The sequence below is a fragment of the Cherax quadricarinatus genome, chromosome 31 (assembly GCF_038502225.1).
Source record: "Cherax quadricarinatus isolate ZL_2023a chromosome 31, ASM3850222v1, whole genome shotgun sequence".
Classification (NCBI taxonomy): Eukaryota; Metazoa; Arthropoda; class Malacostraca; order Decapoda; family Parastacidae; genus Cherax; species Cherax quadricarinatus.
In genome coordinates, this window is record NC_091322.1 from 5,869,901 (window position 1) to 5,887,400 (window position 17,500).

At 39.2% G+C, this 17,500-nt stretch overlaps 1 protein-coding gene across 1 annotated transcript in view; it reads left to right on the forward strand.

The window, feature by feature from the left end:
• The first annotated feature begins 195 nt into the window (after positions 1-195).
• The window catches only part of LOC128697797 (neuropilin and tolloid-like protein 2), a 424,451-nt gene continuing 407,146 nt past the window's right edge, over positions 196-17,500 (forward strand). The window contains exon 1 of the mRNA XM_070090161.1: positions 196-267. Within this exon, the coding sequence (XP_069946262.1) occupies positions 228-267 (40 nt within the window). The 5' untranslated portion in view covers positions 196-227. The remainder of the gene's footprint in view (positions 268-17,500) is intronic.

Consider the following 17,500-nt stretch of genomic DNA (forward strand, 5'->3'; position numbering starts at 1 on the left):
TGTAAGTTAGTTACTGTCTAAGAATTATTTTCTGCTGTTACATTGGCTACGCTTGCTCCCAAGATTCTTATTATCGGTGAACGATAATTAAGACAAGCAAATCTAACCACACAAAACTTAACTAAATTTAACCTAACCTCACCTGACCTAAATAACTTTTGTAGAGAAATTATAAGTGATTGTAATTATTATAATCTAACATTTTTACTCTCTTTGCAGTGTTAGATATGCTGCTGCTGCTGCTTCTCCACACCTGCCACGCACAAAGTGAGTTCCAACATTTCTCTCTCAGTGGTAGAGCGTTCGGCTAACCGAAGAAGCCAGGTTCGATTCCCAGGTTAGGCGAGATATGTGAACAAATGTTATTACATCTGTTGCTTCTGACTATCTAGCTGCAAATAGGTACCAATGTGAAGAATTAGATATATGTGCAACATCTGGGTATTTTTAATTGTAGACGTTTCGCCATCCAATGGCTTCATCAGTATAATACAATGACATAACCTGAAGAATGTAGAAATGTATGCAAAAGATGAGGTAATTAGTCCCTCAGCCCTGGAGTTGGTGAAGAGCGCCATAGTCTTGAAGTTATTCAGGATATGTCCTTGTATTGATAAAGACACTGGATGGCGAAACGTCTACAATAAAGATACCCAGTTGTTGCACATGTGTCTGATTCTTCATCTTGGTATAATATACCATTTTTGTACAGGTACCAAAGTGTTGAAAAACAGACACCTGAGTAAACGCTTAGGACATTTTATTATCGCTATGTTTGGGACCTTGAATCCGTGACCTTCGTGTGAACAAGCTCCCAGGACCGAAAAGCTTAAATAATAAAATGTCCTGTTTGCCCACGTGTCTGTTTTCCACAACTTGTCGGTATAACAAACTAGGTTTATCATCAGGAACCTAGGTGATAAACTAAGACAATTGTGCAACACTTAGGTATCTTTATTCTGGAAGTGTTTCCAGAATAAATATTCCTAAGTATTGAATAAGTGTCTCATCAACTTACCAGGTTTCTGAACAATTTATTCAAAGGTACCAACATAGTCGATTGGTGTGAGTCGCATCCTGGGAAATGATATTAATAAGAGACCAGACATGTAGTTGTCTTGTCGTAATAGGTGAGTGTATTTTGAACGACAGAATGCAGGATATTGGTGTCCTTGGAAATGCACTGCGGTTTGCCAGGTTAGGTTAGGTAAGATTTGCCAGGAAACACGACAAGTGTTTCCTGACGCAGGTCTTAGTCATATGATGACCCGCCACTGGAGCTTTTGGTCATCTGACCGAGGCCTTCCACTGGCTTACCGGTCCACCCCCCTTTTAAAAATTCGCTGCATTGAGTTATTTACGGTATCCCAATATAGTCTGATGGATATATAGTCTGATGTATACACCCAGAGGTATATCTATATACACACCTAGAGCTTACATTAGTCAGCATCTTCGTGATTATAATATTCTAGCCTGATACTATACAAAGACCTGTGATAATTCCCTCTGGTAGACCCGCACTTCAAGAAGTATAACCTGACCACACATACATACGAAATGAAGACGGTGGAGGAGCCACCAGTGTGGGTGGACATTTTCTTGGGTAATTGAGTGTTTCTTGAGTATTGAGTGTGACAGCTGCAGCAGGCTGGCTCCTGGCCAACTGTGTTGAATATTGTGTTTCTTGAGGGAAGATGGAGACTTAAAGCAGTGTTCTCTCTGTGTTGTCTGAGACTTGAAGCTGCGGATAACAAAAGTCACTCTTGTTTCTTTGATTATTATTTTATTATTATTATACTTTTTATTATTTTATATTATTATTTCATTGGGAAACGCTAAACTCTTAGGATTTGAAGAAGGAGAAGGGTAGCTCTAAATCCTTGGATCAAGAGCCCTCCAGCAATTCTTCAAGGTTGTCGGGTTGAGTCAGGACATGCAATATAGGTATGTGTTTTAAATTTAAAAATCAATATTACTGCAAATTTCACGTTATATTATTCGTAAAGTGGTAAACCCGTGTGGGCCATTCAAGACAAAGAGTAGCGGAGGCTCGATCCTCCATCTGCAAATCACGGCTCGATCCCTACCCAGTCAGTTTTTTGGTATAAATTATTAACGAATAAAGATAATTGCAAGGTTGTAAACATGGAGACCAGGAAAAGACCAGGAAATGTGAAATGAGTTGATAGTTGAGCAGACAGCTGGGTCAGACGGTCGAGTTGCTGCCTGTGATGTGTTTTTCTAATTGCTAGAGGCCGACCCACCCAGGGCTTGGCTTTCAAGGGAGCAATTTGATGTTGACCATTTGATGTTTTTTTTCTTTGTAATTCACCAGAATATTTTAAATTTATTTGATGTATTTATTTTTTCCTGTATGCTTGTTAGTGTGATTTATTCATATATATTTTTGAGGGGGCTCTTTAGCTTGCTAGTGTTTGTGTGAGAGTTTACATAGCCTTTTTTTTTATCGACAAGAGAGGTGAATTACCTCGTAGGTTCAAGTGCTTTGTAAATAGTAAAACACTTTGCTTCCCAGCTCTTGGGACGTCAGGGAATTTTATTTTTGCGAGTCTTTTGACGTTTTTTTAAACTGTGTGTGATTTTTATTGCTGTGTGCTAAGTCTGAATGTTTATTTAGGCAATTATGTATCCCCTGGAAGGGGATTCCTATAGCAGTTGACAGAATTGTTTGCTTTCCTCTGAGATTCCTGTGCAATAACTTTGGAACGTCTTTCCTGACTGGCTTCAGACTTTTAAAACCGGTGTCCCATACCTCAAGGAAGGTTCGGATTGTTATTGGGGTGTTTAACTGCCACCTTCCTAATTTTATAAACCAAAATGTGACATTGGTTTAATGGGGATAACGTGAGAATGCATCTTCCGATTAAGTTTAAACTTTCAAAGCTAGTATATCTTACTTGAAAGAAGAAATGTTATTGGAATGTGTAGGTGCGAATATACCCTTTGTGTCCCTGTATTGTTAGTAACGGCTTGACAAAGGTCCTGGAGAGCGAAACGTTGCCACAGTAAAATGTAGCATTATTTGCATATGTGTCGTTTCACTTAACATATTGTCGGTAATTATACCAACATTATTACACTACGATAATTTCATTTATAAACTGTGTACATATTTTGTGCCATCACTAGACTGTTTCTTCATCAACGACAAAGTGACAACTTCCCTAACAAAATTAACAAAGGAATTATCTGTTTTGTGTGTGGTAACTGTAGAATTATTCTGATCACTTACAAATTTTAAATCCTGACGTATTTTGCTCAAAGAACGTTGACACTGTGACTTTATGGTTATTTCTTTTTGTGCTATAACCGAGGAATGTCTGTTCTGATCGGCTTCAAACTCAGCACTGGTGTATTATATACTTAGTGGAAGGTTCGAATTAGTTTTGAGTTGTATTCTTTCTAATATGAATATTTTGTTAAACAGTGATGTTGGTTTTCGTGTGATTACATAAAAATGACTTATACAGTAGTGTGTAGATTTATTTGGACAGTAATGAAATAAGACATTTATCGGGAAAATTAATATTTATTTGAAAAATATATGTCAGTATGACAGATAATTGATTATTAAGAGATATGACTACCCTTTGCTTTTATAAGCATTGCTACACGCTTTGGCAGGATCGACTAATGTTTTGGCAAGTTCTTTATCGTAGTACCAAGTCTTAATAACAGCAGCAGTTAGCTTCACAGTTGAACAGTCCTGTTTTACGATCCTATGTTTGGTCATTGCCCATAGATTCTCAACTGGGTTGAGGTCAGAAGAGTTTCCAGGCCAATTTAAAACGCTTAGCCCATTCTCTTCACAGTATGTCAGCAGTTTCCTGTAAATGTGGCGTGGAACAAAATCCTGCTGGAAAATGTCTTCTCCATCAGGAAAGTGTCTGTCAACAAAGGGAAGTATATGAGTTGCCAAAACTGCCTTATTTTTGTCACTGTTCATCGTTCTCTCAACACTAACAAGCCGTCCAGGAACTTTAGCAGTAAACTTACCCAAAAACATTTTAGGTGGGTATATTAGAGCTTGTTGAATGTGTCCATTCTGAAGAGGTTCGCCTTTACTCCGTCTCACTACCACTGATCTGTACCCCATGTACTTCAAAATGCACCACATCTGATCGAGTGCCCACCGCAGTCGTTTTTTCTTCATAGCAGCAGTCAATAATCAATCTTTACCGGCTTTCTGGCAATTCTCCCAACTTCAAGGAGTCTTCATCGAACAGTTGAAGAATCAACATTTATGCCAGTTAAAGCCAAATCTCTCTGTAGATCTTTGCTGGTTTTCTTGGGGTCCTTCACACTATTTCTTATGATAACCTTGCCATCGGGAGGTGTTTGTCTTGGTTTTTCTTCCTCGACGTAGCATTCCACAATCACCAATGTCGTCAGCTCTCTTCAGAATCCGACCAACAGTTGACTTTCCTAGGCTCAAATTTTCGGCAATCTGTCTGATACTCAAATAAACATGTTTTCTGAAAGCTACAATACTTGTATGTTTCCATGGTGTAACATCCACCTTCAATTTCAGCAGTAATCGTGCACTGAAGAGGAGAATTTGGCGAAACCACATTCACTTATGGAGCAGGAATAGCCTTACAGAACAACAGCTGTTTCTAGCACTGACGAAGAGTCACAGGGTAACACCACAGCTAGATGGTTGCCAAAAGTTGATAGCTAACTCTTCTGAAAAGAAAAGAACCAAAACTACATTAATTAAGCCGGAGACTAAGACATATTTTGAGATAATCACAAAATTTACTCCTGTCACAATTAATTTGCACAGTACTGATATATATATATATATATATATATATATATATATATATATATATATATATATATATATATATATATATACATATATATATATATATATATATATATATATATATATATATATATATATATATATATATATATATATATATATATGTCGTGCCGAATAGGCAGAACTTGCGATCTTGGCTTAAATAGCAACGCTCATCTTGCCATATAGGACAAGCGAAAAATTGTGTATGCAATAATTTCGGCAAAATCATTCTGAACCTAAAGAAAAAAAAATATTTCACTGTGTTTGTTTAGTATTAAATTACTGTAAACAAATCTAAAATATATTTAGTTGGGTTAGGCTAAAATAAATTGTTCTTCTTATAATAAGGTTAGGTAAGTTTTCTAAGATTCTTTTTGTGCAAAATCAAAATTTTTTACATTAACATTAATGAAAAAAATATATCTTTAAACGTGTAAGAGAAAATTTCAGAAAAGACTTAATTTTAAATGAGTTCTTGCTAATTGACCAGTTTTACATACTCGGCACGACATATATATATATATATATATATATATATATATATATATATATATATATATCGTGCCATATACGTAAAACTTGCTATTTTGGCTTAAATAGCAACGCTCTTCTTGCCGAATAAGGCAAGCGAAAATTTGTGTATGCAAAAATTTCGCAAAAATCATTCTGAACTTAACGAAAGAATATATTTCATTGTGTTTGTTTATTATTAATTACTGTAAAATTATCTAAAGTAAATAACTTAATTAAAAATAACTAAATTAAATAACTTACCTAAAAATATCTATAGTATTTTACACCGTCTGTCAAGCATCTTGTCACACCGAGTAATTTAACTGTTGAGTTATCCTGGGTAATTTACACTACGTATGATAATTGAACTTATGCGTACCTGTGTCAAAATAAACTTACAAGTTTAAACCCAGTCCACCCAGTATATCAGTTTCCATGAGATGGCTTGTGTATATCTCTTATGATTACCTCTTCAGTGTTAATACTGAACTGCAATAGAAGCTTAAACCTCACTCAGCACTGTTCCTTTTGCGTGCAATGAGGTAGAGGGGGCTGGGGCTGTGGGATACGCGAATGCCTTTCTCGGATCGGGCAGCTACTGACACTCTCTTAGTTAATTAATATTAAGTGGTTGTCTTAAAGATGACGATTGAATGGTAAAAGTATGTCACTGGTGCGACGCGGCTTAAGATGACATAGCCTCGTGCGTAACAAAACTCAGAACAACAGCCTCATGGTAGGTAAAGCTCAGGACGACAGTCTCAAGCAAGGTTGAGCTTAGGATGACAGCACCGAGCAAGGTAGAGCTCAGGATGACAGCACCGAGCAAGGTAGAGCTCAGGATGACAGCACCGAGCAAGGTAGAGCTCAGAACGACAGTCTCAAGCAAGGTTGAGCTCAAGATGACAGCACCGAGCAAGGTAGAGCTCAGGATGACAGCACCGAGCAAGGTAAAGCTCAGAACGACAGTCTCAAGCAAGGTTGAGCTTAGGATGACAGCACCGAGCAAGGTAGAGCTCAGGATGACAGCAACGAGCAAGGTAGAGCTCAGAACGACAGTCTCAAGCAAGGTTGAGCTTAGGATGACAGCAACGAGCAAGGTAGAGCTCAGAACGACAGTCTCAAGCAAGGTTGAGCTTAGGATGACAGCACCGAGCAAGGTAGAGTTCAAGATGACAGCAACGAGCAAGGTAGAGCTCAGAACGAGTCTCAAGCAAGGCTGAGCTTAGGATGGCAGCATGGCACAAGGTAGAACACGTACAATGCAGCAGTGAACGACAAGGTCGGGTTCTGGAAGAACTAGAGAATTTAGACTCAAAATTGGTATGATCATCCGCCCCTGTGAGCCGTGCCTCCTTCAAATGGAATTTCCACCCCAGGACCAATTTTCTGGGTTGCTGCGCTGCTCGACGGGCCAAGAGGGACGTCCTTATGCTAATGCCCGAATATTTAGGGGCCTCTCTTTTAATCAAACCCACGCAACCATTAGATGGGGCCAATTTGCTTCCATGATGAATAATGGGTAATCAGTCAGGCTGCAGTGCTGGCATGAGGTATGGCTCACTGCAGATAACTTGCGAGGAGGGAGGAGAGTAAGAGGAGGAATGGGGTGACAGGAGTGAGGAAGAGGAAAGTAGTGTTGAGAAGAGGAAGAGGAAGAGGAAGAGGAGTAGTAGTGTGGTAATTTCAGGCGACGGACAGGTGTTCGTGATAAGGCTTCGAAGTTTGTGTTTATTGAGTTGTGCTCACAAGGTTGTATTTGAGAGAGTGGAGTCACAGCTCATGTTCTCTTAAGCTGTCTTGGCCGATTTTTTCCTCCTATTCACTCTTACTTTCTCCCAACCATCCATCTAGCTTGCTTATTTAGCTTCTTCAACATCGTAAGACTAAAGAAATACTTTCGTCATTCCTTCGGTACCTGTGTGTTTTCATCTTCTATCCATTATCTATGAATGTTCCTTCTTTAATAGCCCGGTTTATTCTGTTTGTACCTTCTAGGATTTTTTACGTCATAATCACATCCCTTCTGTCTTCTCCATGATGATAATGTTCTGTTCTCTGACTATTTTCATATTTTATGTTCTCAACTCTGGAACAAAATTTGTTGAAGACCTTTGTATCTTCTATAGCTGTTGCACATGCATTATCAGGGAAGGAAGGGTAAGCTGCATAGTCTATAATGGGCCTTACATACATCGTGCATATTATTATTATTATTATTATTATTATTGTTATTATTATTATTATTATTATTATTATTATTATTATTATTATTGTTATTATTATTATTATTATTATTATTATTATTATTATTATTATTATTATTATTATTATTATTTGTTATACATCATACATTGACTGTGGAATGAGATTTAATCAGGTTTGATCCCATATAGGTACTTTTGTCACAACAGACAGTATGTACAATATGAGAAGCTCTAAGTTATTTTTATATCATTTCCTACGGTCCTGCAGAACACCCAGAACTCAACCCGATGCACCTGATTTATCCGCACATCTATAGCGATATGTTATTATGATGCTCACTACCAGGTTCTTTTCTGTCTCTGTTATGAGCATTGATTCTCCTCATTTACTTCTTCAAGTTATGCTCCATTTTTGTATCTGCTTTCTTTCTCTCTAATCCTCATTCCTCTTTTATTTGAGTTAAACTCTGCAAGTTATTTGGCAAAACAGTATCTTGTCGAGGTCTCTGTATCTGTCCATTATTTGCATTCTCTTTCATTGGTTTCATATCGTCAGACGTAAAATTCGATCATGTCGGACAAATCCTTCACATATATCAGAGAAAGCAGTAGTTCTGTTCTTAATATTCATATACTCAAATTCGTTAATTTGTGGAGCTGACTATGGTACCCGTTTCATGTGTAGGCCTTGGCACCATACTTATGTTGCTGTGTCTGCAGTGAAGGTGCCTTCACTTGTTCTCACATGCTCTGATGTCGGCTACCCTCCTGGGGTGTGGTCTAAATGAGAGGGTTCTTTCTCTCTCTCTCTCTCTCTCTCTCTCTCTCTCTCTCTCTCTCTCTCTCTCTCTCTCTCTCTCTCTCTCTCTCTCTCTCTTTCTCCTTTCTGTGCTATCCTCACTTTTTCCATCTTCATTGCTTGCCATAGTGTATCTGAACTTAGTATACTTGGATTCCAATAGTTCTTTGTTTTTCTGGTGACATACAGTATATTCCAATGAGACGCTCACTCATCTTTGCACCAGCCTAAGCCATGTTTGTGATGGGTGGATGCTAAATTGAACGTATTCTAATAGACACTACAACAGCCTCACAGGAGCTGAATGGCCATATTCATCGGAATGTCCTTGGGACGTTGAAGGTTCAGTGGGCTTTGCAAAGGAGCTAGTTTTACAAGGTCCTCCTCTATCCACAAGAATCATTACACTGAGTGAAATCAAAGAAAAAGTTAGAGAACACACGTCTCGCCCTAAATCACCTGCTTGCTAGGAATCCTGTTCCTCTCTCTGTTGCTAATTGTAATACATATTTGAATAGTGGTCTCTCGGCTTCAGACTTACAGGTTCAGTCTTGGGTTATATATTAAAATCGCCGGGAAGTTTAGAGAGATTTCAAGGACGTTTTTAGCATCACTGATTTAATAAATTTTAAAAGGATGCTGAAATTTTTAGCTTATGAGTGTATAGGTTTAATCTGTGTGTGTATATACGAATGACGAATTTTCTATCTACGTTATGGTTGGTGCAGTTTTTAATTTGAGAAGAATACGTACTGTAAAATGATGTAGATGGCACAGTCCAGTGTTTATTGGATCTAATAAATACTGCTTCCCCATTACTGATAACAATATATATATGGTATGTCAAGAATAGTAGTCCCGTAGAAAAAGTGGGACGCTAATATGACAACAGAGTTGAGACTATCACATTGCTGCTTCACCTTAGATATGTAACAAAAAAGGCACAATACCGTGACTGGAACGATACACAAATAACCCGCACATAAAAGAGAGAAGCTTACGACGATGTTTCGGTCCGACTTGGACCATTTACAAAGTCACACTGTGTGACTTTGTAAATGGTCCAAGTCGGACCGAAACGTCGTCGTAAGCTTCTCTCTTTTATGTGCGGGTTATTTGTGTACCTTAGATATGCACTGAACGTCATCAATGTTAGGTTTCTGCTAGGACTTTTAGAGCTGAGGAGCTCCCAGAGCTACTGTTATGAGGAGCTCACTCTCATGGTGGAAGACAACAGCGCTCAAAATCTCAAGTTGAGATCTGAGGGCACAAGCAGCAGTGTTAATCGTAATAGATTTCACAAACTTACAAATGTGTGTGAGAATCCCAGAATCCTGGGCAGGATTAATTATTCGTGCCAAATTAAAAACATGCATTGGCTGACCTCAGCTGACATAATTGTTGGCTCGCTGATCTCCCAAAACTTGGCCATACTCGAAGAGAAAAATATTAATGCCTTCGTCAGTGATAATAGTGACTGGTATAAAAATCACTTGTTGCCTGAATCACTTGATCAAGTGGTCGATGTTTTATCTGACGCTATTCCCAATCAAAATGTGCGAAAAAGAGGAAAAAAGGTAAGTGGGTCCTTAATGAAAAGGTGAAATATTGTAATGCCCTTGTTAGGAAAGCAACTGCAATGTGTAGTGTGAATTCAGTCAATTAAAACAAAGAATTCTTAAAGCCAGTAGTAATTGCAGCCAAAGAAGCTAGAACTCTGGCCAGAGAGGCATGGAAGACTTTCGTGGCAAGTATACACAGCGAAAGAATTTCACGGAAGATTGGAAAAAAGCCTCAAGAAAAGTACTGCCGAGTCAGCACATCTGAATCCTCCAGGAGAGAGCAGAAGCAATGGATGGATGGTTCCGCGAATCATCTGCGCCTCAACCATACGACATTACGGAGATGCGGAATCAACAACAGTGAAAAAAAAGGAGACAACATCACCTTAAGCATTACACATAGCTGATACGCCAGTTAGTGATTTGCAAATAAGAAATGTAATTAAATTAAAGAGATCTCACCAGTCCCTTGGAAAGACGGTTTCACTTGTGGGTTAATTAAAACTCTTGCTAAAGTGAAAGGGCAACCAATCTCCTTCAAATTTAATTGGTCATATTTATCAAGAGACATCCTCCCCAAAATGAATAAAACAATCATTATATTGTTCTTAAAAGAAATGACTGACATGTGTTCAAGACGTAAAATGTTAGAATACTACTTACTAGATTATAGTATGAAACAGAAGATAAACTAGATTCCACCTTAAGTGGTTTCATGGAATGCAAAGGGGCTGTATATTACCTAGAAATATTTTTTGTAAATGATAAACACAATATTCATTCTAAGTTGATTTAAAGAAGATTCTCGACGTAGCTCAAGACCTTTATGTCGGTAAGGGAAAGTCGACCTATTTTATACTTTGATTCTAACCTGGTTACCTCCCTCTCCACATGCGTTATATGACCTCTACGGGTTTAACTCTTCCCTGTGATTATTAGTAATAATAGATTAAATTGTATGGATGGAAGTTCAAAAGACAATATATGTGGATTAAGAAGTATCTAAACGACAGAGGAGCCAAGAGTATTGTTTCAAGGAAAAAATCAGAATGGGAACACCCCGAGAAGGTGTCTCCATTTTATTGATTAATGTTTAAATAAACACACTTGTCAAAATCACTTAAAAAGGGGATTATTTATAGTGTAGGGTTTTACTTACGATATATCGACTCACTCTGTGTTTTGACAATAGTACAATCACTGAAAGAACTTGGTGCAAAGTGCCGAGAAGTTAGATCTGCAACTTCAGAAGTGAAAACAAAAGTATGTTAAGAAAAACGAAGAGAATTTTCAAATAGCAACGCTGTATGTAGGAATAAAACAGCAGAGAGAACGTGATAAATGAAACAAGAAATGGTAATAATAAGTTAAGACCACTTAAAACGCTGAAATGGTACGCAAGTGGAGCATTAATGCAAGTACTTCATAAAACGTACATTGTATTGTTCTCCTGACTCTTGGTAAAGCAAGATTCAACAAACTAGAGCGAGCCCAGGAGGCTCCAGCTGTCAGAATTCTGAGCTCCCCTCGAACTACCAGAATTTATAGCTTAAGATTAAAGCATTTGAAACAAGAAAAAATACAGTAATGCTATTGTTTCCATTAGATTATTAAGACGTATTGTAAACAACATTTATAAAGAATTTAAAATTGTTCATAATGAAGGGTAGAATCAGGGAAGAGTTTTAAAAATGTAACTGTTAATGACCTAAATTATGAACTGCATAAATAACCCTGTCAAAGCAGGGAGGATATTAAATCGAAACCTACATAAGAGGAAAGTAAGGTAATGGTTAAGATGAAACTCAAAATGAGGAAGCCGAATATATCGCTAAATGAGGTCTTGACCAGACACTGATGGATAGATAGATCCTGAATGTTGTGATGTGAATCACCGATTACTGAAGTTAGAAACCAAAAGTTTGTCAGACATCTTGAAAAGTGTGCAAGAGATCAGGACGTGACATCAACTGAAATTAATCTCCAGAAATATTAACAGTATTGTAGGGGAAATAAATGTTAAAATGTTTAAGATAAAATATTGATAATGATTGTGTGGATACCATATCATATTAATTCTGCAGAGAATGAGAGAGCCGACTAGTTAGCAGGAATGTGAGAACAACAAGGAAATGTAAACAACAGATTTGGAGAAACATTGTAGTAAATAACGAGAAATCTAGTTAAAAATCTAGAGGACAAATTTACCGAGAAAAGTGTAGTAGTCAATAAGGTTGTATTAGCTGAAACATTACGATAAGAAAGATGAAAAGTTGAGACTATTGGTAAGCAGGATTCATTTGGGTTACCTGTTTATGTAGAAGATCGGTGTAGCAACTCCAGAGGAGGAAAAATCAGTGTAAAGTGTGAGGAGAATATGATAAACATCTCTCCGGCAGATAACACGAGCAGAGAAATAATACCACTGACATTAATGAACAGCTGAAGCACTCTGTAACTAAGATTGGTGGCATTTAACAAAAATATGCAGGATTTGCTACAGTTAAATACTGGTGATTTGTTAAGATAGTGATATTTGTGGATACGTAGATTTTCAGTGTAAAGGTAGTGACACCTGCATATTGCAACCAGGGATGGAGTTTGATATCGTCAGTGGCAGGTCAACTTCTTGGAGTGTAATGTACTGTTTTCATAAGGGTATGTTCACCCGCGAGGTGACTGGTGCTGTGCAATGAACTCGACTCTCGGAGCAAAATCTAAAATGTCCTTTCTGTAGACATGCTGCTTAATATTAAAAATGCATACCTAAAACAATTTAAATGCCAACATTTCTCTGCCCAGGCTTCGAAAGAGAGAGAGAGAGAAAGAGAGAGAGAGAGAATACTAGTTGTCAGATTGTCATGTTGAAGGTGGGTTTACTGTCGTCCCCTTCGCTAATGTTCGTGATTAACTTTAAATTGGCTTTTGAAGTTATCAGTGACAAAGCGGATGGTACAAGTCGACATGTGTGGCCACGCGCTGTCATCTTATATAAAGTTTGTTAGCTGTTATAAGCGAGCGTAAATCTTGCTTTGAGCAACAGTTCAAATGAGAGCAACAATTCAGATTAATTCTTCGATTCCTTGATCAAATATATGACGTAAACCTCAGACTTTATTTCCAGAGAACAGACCTGTTGTCTGTGCCACGATAGATGCCAGAGACAAGGTCAAAGTCACTATACAATACATCACCTCTGCGTCACATCCACCAGCTCATCACCATCACAATCCCATTACCATTACATCAGGAGCCGCAGTCGTCACCGCGCCGTCACTCCTGGCTTAGTATCCTGACGAATAAACTACCACCATCTCCACCAGACTGCGAGATGTGCCTCTCGGAAGAGCAGTCTGGGGAGAGTTAAGAGAGGAGGATAAGACGCAAGCTACTACACGAGGCGTACATCAGCCGCCTTGGAAGCTCCTTCCTCCCCGACCATATCTCTCTTATCTCCCTCAGCACCACTTGACACCTTCCTCAGTCTCAACACTTGACACCTGCCTCAACACCACTCTGACACCTGCCTCAACACCACTCTGACACCTGCCTAAGTGTGGCAATGCATTACGTTGCTTCAGACTCTCTGTAGCATCCTTGACGGGAAGGGCGTTTAGAGAGGCTGATAGCCACGCTGTGTTGTCGTGCTCAGTGTTAGTGGAATTAGAAGTATCTTAGCACAACGACTGCACTAGACGTGACGCTTTTCATAACTAGAGCAACAACTTAAAAAAAATATTGCTATGTAACCCATACAGGTTCAGCGCATGTAACGTATAATAAAATTAATAACGTTAAAATAATAATATAATTAATTTCAGGTTATTTCACAAGGACAGGGCAAGATTATTATTATTATTATTATTATTATTATTGTTATTACTACTACTACTACTACTACTACTACTACTACTACTACTACTACTGCTACTACTACTACTACTACTACTACTACTACTACTACTACATTAGTATGACGATCTCAATCCGTGTGGACCACTCAGGGGAAAGAGTAGTGGAGACTCGATCCTCTGTCCGCTAACTGCGATGCAGAAAATCTAATCTGGCAGCCAGGCTTTCCCAAGACAAGAATTTTGTTTATCTAATGCATATGTAGCGCAGGAGCAGTCTTGTGCAGTAGGTAATTGTCAGCCTGAGCCGGGAGACTTCAGTCAGCCTGAACTGGGAGACTTCAGTCAGCCTGAACTGGGAGACTTCAGTCAGCCTGAACTGGGAGACTTCAGTCAGCCTGAACTGGGAGACTTCAGTCAGCCTGAACTGGGAGACTTCAGTCAGCCTGAACTGAGAGACTTCAGTCAGCCTGAATTGGGAGACTTCAGCCAGCCTGAACTGGGAGACTTCAGTCAGCCTGAATTGGGAGACTTCAGTCAGCCTGAATTGGGAGACTTCAGTCAGCCTGAATTGGGAGACTTCAGTCAGCCTGAACTGGGAGACTTCAGTCAGCCTGAACTGGGAGACTTCAGTCAGCCTGAACTGGGAGACTTCAGTCAGCCTGAACTGGAAGACTTCAGTCAGCCTGAACTGGGAGACTTCAGTCAGCCTGAACTGGGAGACTTCAGTCAGCCTGAACTGGGAGACTTCAGTCAGCCTGAACTGGGAGACTTCAGTCAGCCTGAGCTGGGAGACTTCAGTCAGCCTGAGCTGGGAGACTTCAGTCAGCCTGAACTGGGAGACTTCAGTCAGCCTGAACTGGGAGACTTCAGTCAGCCTGAGCTGGGAGACTTCAGTCAGCCTGAACTGGGAGACTTCAGTCAGCCTGAACTGGGAGACTTCAGTCAGCCTGAACTGGGAGACTTCAGTCAGCCTGAACTGGGAGACTTCAGTCAGCCTGAGCTGGGAGACTTCGTTAAGCATTCTACCATCAGTATTAGTTCTCTTCAGCACTCTAATTCCTCTCTCTCATCATCCCTCTTCCCCCGTCTCTTTCTCATCATCCCTCTTCTCTACTCTCTTCGCTCCTTGTCGGGTCTTCTCGTTGCCCATTCTCACCGAACCTTCCCATCTCTCCTCATTTCTTATGAACCCCTCATCGCTCCTCACTGTCCTTGCTCATCGCTCCTCATCGCTTTCTTTCATGGCTCATCACGCCCCTCTATTCATCGGTCCCCTTTTTCATTGCTTAATACCGCTACCTCTCATCGTTTCCCATCTACCCTCGTCACAGCTCCTTCTCATTATCTTCGCTCCTCCTCCTCCGTTTGTGAGGCTCGTGAACACTAGATCGCCAAGTGATATCCTGGAGGCGACGACTGAGTGTCTCTCTCTCTAGCTATTCTACTTAATCTATCTCATACACGCAAGCATACACCAACCCATCCTCCTAATCAAAGCTAGTAGCTCATTATGGCTAAGACTTTGGGACGGGTGACTGTTGCATAAGATTTAGTTATTATCTGATTTAATATGTTTCAAAAACTGTTATCGCCTCTACGTAATATTTAATTTATTGACACTGTATGTTATAAATTATTTTTTTTTATACAGGATAGTTTAACCTTACCTAAATAACGTAATCGTGAAATTTGCCTAAAACAGTATGTGAGAAATCTAGTTAGTCTTTATGAGGAAGGGTTGGTACATGCGGCGGAGGGAACATGTCCTAACCACAACTATTCTTTATACCTGCCTACAAGTAAACCAGTGGATGAATGGGTACAATGACTCAAATTTAAGAAATTCTCTTAAGGCAAGAAGGATCAATAGAGAAATCGAATACGGGAAAATGCGATTTAAAAAAATGAAATATAAGACTGAAAGGCGGCCTTACAGCCAATGGAGAAGACATCAAGTGAGCAAGCTGATGTAATGAAGGAGAGAGAGATGATAGATCAGAAATTCTTTAAAAATAGAGATGATACTGAAAAGGAAATTAGAGGTTTAGACAAGGTCTAAACTGACCTAGAAGATAGTTATACAATAGCAACTAAGCATAAGATAGAATTAGAACAGCAGCTTAGAGAAGAAGAAGAAGAAAAGTTTGAAAGAATATAAATCTAAGATTGAAAATAGTTTTCCATAATTCACTAGAGAAAACGCAGAGATGAAGCAACAGGTGGTATTAGCCAAAAAAAAAATCAACAACACACAGATGAGATGATAAAATCCACCGTGACCAACAATTGTATTGGAAAAGATGAAAAAAAAAAAAACCTTGGGCTACTGAAAAAACATTCGCACAGATTAAGCATAAGGAAGAATTTAGAAAAAAAACCAAGGACATTGAGAAATTAGAGGATTATAAGGATATACTAATTAGAGAACCTTCAAAGGAGGATAGGAGTGAAAATCAAAGATTTCGTAAACACTACTAAGAGGTTGAGTGAAGGTAGAAGTGGGGAAGAAAAAAAGTTCTTAGAGTAACAGGTCAATACGAATCTGTCAATTTTTTTTTTCAGAGAAACGACAGCAGGATAGATGAAAATCACATTGAAACAAATGGGAAAAAGAGCAACATTGAGAGTAATATATTTCTGAAGATTTTCTATGCTAATACAGGAGGACTAATCTCAAAAAGATTAGAACTTAGGAATATTATATATATATTTGTTTAACTGAAAACAAACTGCCAAAATATATTTTAAAAGAGGCTCTTTTGACAAAAATTACTCTAGTGTGGAGAATTGAGAGAGAGAGAGAGAGAGAGAGAGAGAGAGAGAGAGAGAGAGAGAGACAGAGACAGACAGACAGACAGACAGAGAGAGAGACAGACAGACAGACAGACAGACGACACATAGACACACACAGACAGGAACACACAGACACTGAGATACTCAGACAAATAAAGACACAGAGACACATACAGACACAAGTATTTCTTCAGTCATAGAGTTGTCAGGAAGTGGAATAGTCTGGCAAGTGATGTAGTGGAGGCAGGAACCATACATAGTTTTAAGATGAGGCATGATGAGGCTCATGGAGCAGGGGGAGAGAGGACCTAGTAGCGATCAGTGAAGAGGCGGAGCCAGGAGCTATGAATCGACCCCCTACAACCACACATAGGTGAATACACACAACACACGTACGCACGCAAACAGAAAAAAAAACGTGCCTGTGTTAGTCTAGGAATCAGAATCAGAATGAACAACATTAACAAGTGTGAGTTAAGGAATCAGTTCTGTGACCAGCACTGTGTTAGTATACAAAAGTGACGTGAAGGAGGAGAGTCCTATTTATCCCTGTTCGCAGATTGTGGAGAAATTTTCTCCAGGAGGGGGGTATCAGCCCCTTCAGCCCCTTTCAGCCCCCTTCAGCCCTGAGGGGCCCAGCCCTCTCAGAAGGGGCAAGCATCTTGTTTACTACTACATCAAGTAATTGATCCCAGATGCAGTACGAGTATGCGACGTGGTCAAGCGACCGACGCTCCTTGCAGTCCAGTGTTGCAAAGTGTAGTTTAATAAGAGACAGTCCATCTCTTACCTTAGCAGGACAATTAAGGAAAATACTGCTCCCACTTTATTACCATGGTAAAGATAGTGGACATTGTTGTCTATGCTTAAGACAGCAAGAATCAAACATTCTGCTTTGCTTCATGGAGGAAGTGGCGAGGAAGCAAAAAGTGCTA